Source organism: Otolemur garnettii, unplaced genomic scaffold (genome assembly GCF_000181295.1).
Source record: "Otolemur garnettii isolate 467f Iridium unplaced genomic scaffold, OtoGar3 scaffold00074, whole genome shotgun sequence".
NCBI lineage: Eukaryota > Metazoa > Chordata > Mammalia > Primates > Galagidae > Otolemur > Otolemur garnettii.
This window is the reverse complement of record NW_003852469.1, coordinates 731,966-740,456: the sequence shown is the minus strand read 5'-3', so window position 1 is coordinate 740,456 and position 8,491 is coordinate 731,966. Positions and strand designations below refer to the sequence as shown.

Below are 8,491 nucleotides of genomic sequence, written 5' to 3'. Positions count from 1 at the left end.
ACAGGTGCCCGCCACAATGCCTGGCCATTTTTTTGGTTGCAGCCATCATTGTTGTTTGGCAGGCCCGGGCTGGGGATTCGAACCCGCCACCTTAGGTGTATGTGGCTGGCGCCTTGGCCGCTTGAGCCACAGGAGCCGAGCCCAAAAGCAGGATTTTAAAGGAGGCATTAGTGCTGATTGCTTTTAAGAAGCTTCAGGTCTTTGGTGCCTTTCCAAGTATGGTGTGGGGATCTGGGGCATCCTTGACGCTTTTCAAGAGGTGCAGGGGCTGAAAACTTTTTTCTTATCAGTAGTAGGCCACGTGAAGTGGCTCACGTCTGTAAACCCAGCACTTTTTATGGCTGAGGTGGGAGGATTGTTTGAGCTCAGGAATTCAAGACCAGCCTGGATAACATAGTGAGACCCCATTGCTACAAAAATCAAAAAATTAGCCAGGATGGTGGCATAGGCCTGTCCCAGCTACTCAAGAGGCTGAGGTAGGAGGATCACTTGAGCCTAGGAATTCAAGGCTGCAATGAGCTATGATTACACCAGAGCATTCTAGCCTAGGTGACAGAGCGAGACCCTATCTCAAGAAACAGTTACACTAAAAAAAACAATTACACTGACATGTCACTGGCCTTTTTCACTGTCCTTTGACAAGCACGCCCCGGAGTTCTACAGAGGCTACATGCGTGATAGCAACACAGACAAGAGACTTACCAAAGCTGAAACAAGCCTGCCTTCTTGGTGACTTTTCTTTATTTGGAAAAGATATTTATTTTCTTTCTTTCTTTCTTTCTTTTTTTTTTTTTTTTGCAGTTTTTGGCCAGGGCTGGGTTTGAACCTGCCATCTCTGGTATATGGGGCTGGTGCTCTACTCCTCTGAGCCACGGTGCTGCCCAAGATATTCATTTTCATATAAAATACCATTACGTATTAGTATATAATAGGCTTATTGTATTTTTTTTTTTTAATTTGAGACAGTCTCACTCTGTTCCCTGGGCTAGAGTACAGTGATGTTATCATAGCTCACTTCAAACTCCTGGGCTCAGGCGTCCTCCGGTCACAGCCTCCCGAGCAGTTGGAACAACAGGCCCTCACAACACCCACCCGCAATGTTTTGCAGAGGTGGGGTCCTGCTCTGTTGCTCACGTTGATCTCAAACTCTTGGCTTCATCTGATCTTTCTAGGATGAGCGATGAAAGCCACTGCACCCGGCCTATTGTCATTTAAAAATGTATAATATTTTAAAAAATTCTCCATTCGTTCTAATACAATGGATGTGGATATAACCCACATTAATCAGCTCTCCTTGGGAGTCATCAGATTTTTAAGAATCTAAAGAGGTTCTGAGACTAAAATATTTGAGAACTGCTGAGCTCGATTATGGTTTTGTTGTAAGGAAGCACGCAGGCAGACTTGTCTTTCAGACTATGCGGTCCAGATCTTCCATGATGCGGCAAAGCATGGCAAATTCGAGTGCAACCTGGACTCCAGCACGAGGCTCCCAATGATGTACATCAGTGACTGCCTGCGGGCCACCCTGGAGGTCATGGAGGCCCCGGCCGAGTCTCTGTCCATGAGGACCTACAACATCAGTGCCATGAGCTTCACCCCTCAGGAGCTGGCCCTGGAGGTTCTCAAGCACATCCCGGAATTCGAGATCACGTACAATGTGGACGCTGTTCGCCAGGCCATAGGTTGGTATATCTCGACAGGCTGTCTGAAAGCCGAAGTTAAGCTTTGGCCTTCACTGAGTCCCTGGAGGACGTGAACCTCAGAAGACTAAGGACAGCAGAGCTCCTTCTTGAGGTCCAGAGACTCCTGGAGAAGGAGCTGCAGATGCTTTGATTTTTGGAAGTGATATCTAAAGTGGGTGAAATGATTCTATTCCAAATAAACAGCTTGTCAGCCTCTCACTATTTTTACAGTTCAAACACAAAGCAAGGAAAAATGGAAGCAATTGAGGTGGTATGAAAACAGCGGTGGGTTTTTAAGTAGTGTAACTTTGCCAGTCTGTGGCTGGGAGCACCTTTTTGAGTATAAGCTCTCTACCATTCAAAGTTGTCTGAGACTGTAATAACATGTGCAGATTTGGCCGGGACCAAATTTTTGACGCATAACCTCAAACACAAGCTCACGCCTGTGATCCTAGCACTCTGGGAGGCTGAGTCTGGTGGATTGCCTGAGCTCCGGAGTTCCAAACCAGCCTGAGAAAGAGTGAGACCCTGTTCTACTAAAAATAGAAAAAAAAAAACTGGCCAAGTGTTGTGGCGGATGCCTGCAGTCCCAGCTATTCAGGAGGCTAAGGCAAGAGGATCACTTGTGCCCATGAGTTTGACATTGCTGGGAGCTGTGATGCCACGGCATTCTACCCAAGGCCACTCAGTGAGACTCTGTCTCCAAAAAAAAAAAAAAGTGGAAATTCACAGTGCCTGACAGACAAGTAGCCCATTCTTTCAACCTGGAAGGTGACTTTTTGCGTGCAATAGCTCCAGGCTCTGCTGCTGCACTCAGGGTCTATTTCCTTTTTTGTACCTTGTATGATAGACTTTTATATAAGATGTTCTAGAGTCTAGAAAAGTGGTTCTCAACCTTCCTAATGCCGTGACCCTTTAATACAGTTCCTCATGTTGTGGTGAACCCCAACCATAACATTATTTTCATTGCTACTTCATAACTAATTTTGCTACTGTTGTGAATCGGAATGTAAATATCTGATATGCAGGACGTATTTCCATTGGTCGTGACCCACAGGTTGAGGACCGCTGTTCTAGACCATCCTACAAATCTACAACCTGAATAACCTCAGCTGCTCTCATCTTCTCCTAGCGGATAGTTGGCCGATGAACTTTGATGACAGCAACGCTCGAAAGGACTGGGGATGGAGACACGATTTTGACCTCCCGGAGTTGGTGACCACAATGTTGAACTTCTATGGCTCCAACACCAGAGTGGCCAGAGCCAACTGAAGGATGTGAGGGAGGAGCTCTTGTACCCTGGACTGCTGTCGAGGACTGTCACCCCTGCTGGCGTATAGACCCCAGAAGCCTTCGTTATTTGGAGTTGACTAATTGGGCTACATTTTGGCAGCCCCTGTTAAACTTCCCTGCCAGGTGGAGGATGGAGTTACCTTTAAGCATTTTCAAAATGTTTATAGGTTTGGTGGGAGGATGTCTCAGTCTTTGCTGTTTGCCTAAATTTGTCTGAACACATAGTCCACAGAATGAAGATTAAATCACACTTAGTTTCCATGTCCTTAATTAGGACGAAGTGACCATTTCTGGGAAGGTGGAAATATGTAACATTTGTACTTAATTAAATTAAACTTAAATATCACTCCTAATACTCCATTACTCTCTGACTAGAGACCAAAGATTACATTTTAAAGCCTTTTAAAGATACACTCTTAATCCAAAAATATTCTTTACTCTCTCTTCTGAACATAAAAGATGTTTGATGTATTGATCCCATGTTCGAGAGATTTTTGATGTTTCTTCCAAAATTATCATTTCTAATTAATTTTTTTCTGTAAGAAGATACATCTGAGCAACTTTACGAGATGTAGTTCGCATGCCATAAAATTCACTAATTTAAAGTTTTATTCAGTGGTTTTCAATACATTAAGTTGTGCAGACATCACTATAACCTAATTTTATGCCATTTTCAACACTCCACAAAGAAACCACACATACAAACCCTCTGGCCTCTAGGTAGCCACTAATCTTTCTGTCTCTGGATTTCTCTCTTCTGTATATTTCTCCTAAGTTTAACATGGCCTATGTTAGTGGCTGCTTTCATGAAACACACTATTTTCAAGGTTCATCCATGTTTTTCTGGTTTTTGGTTTTTTTTTTTTGAGACAGAGCCTCAAGCTGTCTCCCTGGGTAGAGTGCTGTGGCATCACAGCTCACAGCAACCTCCAACTCCTGGGCTCAAGCAAGTCTCCTGCCTCCACCTCCCAAATAGCTTGGATCACAGGCGCCCGCCACAACACCCGGCTATTTTTTGGTTGCAGCGTCATTGTTGTTTGGTGGGCCTGGGCTGGATTCGAACCCGCCAGCTCAGGTGTATATGGCTGGCACCTTAGCCACTTGAGCCATAGGCGCTGAGCCTCATCCATGTTTTAGTAGCTTTATACTTCATTTTTTATTAATATTCCATTATCAGGGTCTGTTACATTTCATTCATCCATTTAAGTTGTTTGAACCTTCTGGCTTATGAATAATGATGCTATGAACGTTTGTGTAGAGTTTTCAAGCTACTTTAATTTTTACTGTTTATTGTTTGAAATATAATTCTTAGGTTCTTTATTCTCAGTTATCTTAAAGGAATAATAAATTAGTTCTTCCACAAGAAGGGAAGCAGCAGGTGATTCCAGTGACCCCGTGTCTTGTAGACCCTGGTCTCCCAGGATGCGTAGGCAATGCCAACACTTAGAATTGCCACCTGTGCAACAAAAGTGGTGAGATACATTCCTGACTTCAAAGATGCCAAAATTTGGAAGAAAATAGAAGTTCTAGGAGAGAGGGTGAGATATGGTTGCGTTGGCCCCCACTGGAGTCCAAGGGCAGCCTCTAGGGTTGAAGAGATCCAGAGGTGACCACTGCGGGGCGCACACCTGCCTTTTACCTGGCTGAGTGGGTTAACGGTGAGAGTGAGGGCCAAAAGGAGTCGCTAAGGTTGGTAGCAAAATGCCAGGTGTGCAAACCAGAAGGAAGGAAGGGGAAACCTGACATGAGCTCCCAGGAGGGAGCTGGGGGGAAGAGCAGAATATTCAACACTAGATTAAGTCCTGATGGGTAGGTCCAAATGAGATTCATCTTTTCCATAAAATGTTAGGTAACACTTTAATTTCCAACGAATGAAGCTTTGGCCTCTGAAGGGCTTCTGCAGGGGCTGCGTATAGCCCCTCCGTGGGTGGGTGGGTGGGTGGGGTAGGGCTGCCCTCTGTCTCCGTTAGACCAACATCTTCGAGAGTTACAAAAGGAAGAAAGAAATTGCTTCCTTTCCAGCCCCAGAGGAATAATTTGCTCATGATGCAGTGGCCATCTACCAAGCCTTCTGGACCTGAGATTATCAAGATGAAACCAAAATTCTTCAGAAAGGAAAACACATACCACACAGTGCTTTTTGAATATTAGCCGTGAAGCAGGCAAGTTGAAGTCCCATTGTAGGGCTCTGTCTTTCAGACATTCTGAAATAGGATAGGGTGAAAAACCTGTCTTTTTTTTTTTTTAAGCTTTTTTTGTGCAGTTTTTTGATGTTTTATTTTTGGCTGGGGCCAGGTTTGAACCCACCACCTCTGGCACATGGGGCCAGCGCCCTACTCCTTTGAGCCACAGGTGCCGCCCTTTTTAAGTTTTTTTTTTTTTTTTTTTTGGTTTAAATAAAAAAAGTATTCATTTGGTAAATTTCAAGCAGCATGAGTGGTAAGTGCAGTGAGAAGCGTGCCTGTCACGTGCCCTCTCCAGAAGGGACCATGACTGGTGGCATATTTGCATATTCAACCATATACATGTCTCCGTGTATATATGTGTATTTCTCTTGTTTCATAAAGCACGGAGGTTCTGTACCACTCTTTTTCCATTTAACAACCTAGGAGTCCTTTTAATATCAGTCCACGTAGATCTACCTCATCTATTTTAAAAGCTGCGTAACTGTTCACTGCTTGGATGTACAAAAACATTTCACGGATTCCCTAATTATAGACATTTAAACTCTTTCTACTCTTTTCCTGTTATGAACAAGGCTGCAAAGAACGTCATTGCAGATGTAGTAAACTTCTCTTAGTGGAAAGAGCCAAAATCACTTTCTGGGAGTTTGAAAGGGCCGTTTCTACATATTGAGGAGCGGTAAGGTCTTTAAGGGGCAATACCCCCTTTTTCTCTACCACAATGACACTGTGTTGAATGTACATAATTTCTAGGCAGTTTCTACCCCTACAACCTGCCCATGGCATTTGTCTTATTCCTGGACCCCTAAGTTAGGTCTTTGGTGAATCACAACCCAAAGAACCCACAAGTAGACCCGTAACTTGCCAGATGCCAAACACACAAAGCATTCTCTTCATTCTCTGTTTAATTACAATTACATCTTTATACGCGGGCCTATCAGGCGCCCTGGAATCCTGCATTTCTTCCAAATATAAAGTGTGAAAATGTGATTTTAGAGGGAGGTTTGAATGGTGGGAAAATCTTTGCACCTGGGAGAGAAATTAATTCTGGCTGTTGTGTCTTGCCCGGAATTGTGTGATCTTAGCAAAGTCACTTCCTGTCTCCAGTCTTTGTTTCCTCATCTGCAGAAGGCAGCGTGAGTCTGGCTCTGTGATGTTGCCTCCTCCCCAGCCCTGGAAACTGGCTTTCACCAGGGAATTTGAAGAACACCCAATACTTAATTTTTTGCAATTAAAAAACAGAACATAGGATACATTTGAAAAATCTGTGAACATATAAATTATGAAACTTAATAGCAAAACCAACAGCCATGGCCCCACGACTGTGCTTAGGAATTGGCTGTTCCCACCACCCCCTGCTCTCCTTGGCCCCTTTTTCTCTTGTACAGTTTTGCTTATTTGGGGTACACAGGTCAGCGTTTCAGTCAATGCACAGGTGAGACATTAAGGCGCTAGTGGAAGGTGATTCAGTATTTCCATTCCCTTTTTCCGTTTGAATAAATTATTGTCAAATACCTTAATTTTAAAGTTTTTTTCCTCAAAATTATTCAGCACATCCAAATTAAAGCAAAATTATTTGGTGGCCTTGCTGAGACACTTACAGCTGAAATATGGATTTCCATTGCGTGAAATAGGAAGAACATCGTATCGGAGCGGTTTGAAAGCCCCTAGTCTCCTTACTGTCAGGTAGGTGTTGGTGTTTTGGAGGGAAAAGCCCAAGGCATCTGCTGACTATCCACCATCTGCTTTGGAACTAATTGTGCAGTGTTTGCTGAATTCTGGAAACACTACTGGGCTAACATATTTATTCAGTCTTGAAACAGATGAGAGTCGTTGGAGGGGGACAAGTGAACAATTTTTAAGAGTCTTTCTGTTTCAATAAAAGATTCAAAAACTATCCTTATTAATACTGAATTTCGGTTATGTGACAGTTTATATGATTGGGTGGAAACTGTTTCCCACACTTCTGTTCAGTAAAGACAATTCATAATTCTCCAGAAAGACCCTTTTGCACCAATAAACAAGGTTCTATTTTATATTTTCATATAGATGCTCCTTGACCTAAGATAGGGTCACCTGCTGATAAACCCATTGGAAATAAAAAATAATGTAAGTAAAAAATGTGTTGTGGGCGGTGCCTGTGGCTCAGTGAGTAGGGCGCCAGCCCCATATGCTGGAGGTGGCAGGTTCAAACCAGCCCCTGCCAAAAACTGCAAAAAAATAAATAAATAAATAAATAAGGGTTGAATATACAGTAGAACCTCTGTAAGTTGACCACCCAGAAGATTGTAACAAACTGCTCAACATAGAGAGGTGGTCAACATAAGGAACTTGGTCTGCTATATTGGTACATACATGTGGTGCATGTCCAGTCTATGAAAATTAGGTCAACTTGAAGTGGTCAGTGTTGGGGGGTGGTCAGCTATGAAGGTTTTAATGTATATGCTTAACCCACTGAACATCATAGCTTAGCCTCAGCTGCTAAGAGGGTTAGTAAATGCTGCTTCTTTGCTGTAACTTTTCACAGCACATATCAAGAAACTCAGAATGCCTCTATAATTTAAAAAACATATCACTTATACTCTCTTATCCTGAATAGTACTTTTTTTTTTTTTTGCAGGTTTTTTTTTTGGCCAGGGCTGGGGCTGGGTTTGAACCCGCCACCTCTAGCATATGGGGCCAGTGCCCTACTTTTTTGAGCCACAGGCGCTGCCCCCTTAATAGTACTTTTTAAAATACCGGTTTTATTTTCTCCTTCTTACTTAAAAGATACGTGCATATTTCAAGTCTTGTTCTCCTTCCTTCATTTCACTCACATGTGTGCCCGAGGTGGCTGTTGACCCTAATGAAAGTAAATTCACATGTCATTTTACTAGACCCCAATATTCTTAAACAACTATTGTTAAAGTATCGCGTCATCTGGGGCCTGCGTCTGTGTGACGGATCAATACCTTTCTAAGGCTGTGTGAATCTGTGTAACCACTACATAGGATCCAGATAGAGACCATGTCAGCTCCCAGAACTCTACCAGTCCTGCCCCGAAGGTCATCATTTTCCTTTTATCATTATAAGTTTTGTTGTTTGGAATATACTGTAGACACAAGTAGAATCAGAGTCCTTTTTGTGGCCTATGGCTTCTCTTGTTCACCATTATATTTGTGAGATCTAGTCATGTGGTTGCGTGTAGCCAAAATTTGCCCATTTTTTCCTGCCGTCTAGTATTGCCGAGTATGACAAAACCAACATTTTAGAAAATCCCATTTTAATTCTGATGGGCGTTTGGGTTGTTTCCGGTTGGGGCTGTTATGAATGGGGGTGCTGTGGGCCGCCTTT

General features: G+C 43.2%; 1 protein-coding gene across 1 annotated transcript in view; it reads left to right on the top strand.

The window, feature by feature from the left end:
* LOC100954012 (L-threonine 3-dehydrogenase, mitochondrial) overlaps positions 1–2,954 on the top strand; it is an 8,066-nt gene extending 5,112 nt beyond the window's left edge. The window contains exons 7-8 of the mRNA XM_003793925.1: positions 1,413–1,682; positions 2,815–2,954. Of these exons, the coding sequence (XP_003793973.1) occupies positions 1,413–1,682; positions 2,815–2,954 (410 nt within the window). The remainder of the gene's footprint in view (positions 1–1,412; positions 1,683–2,814) is intronic.
* The last annotated feature ends 5,537 nt before the right edge of the window (positions 2,955–8,491 follow it).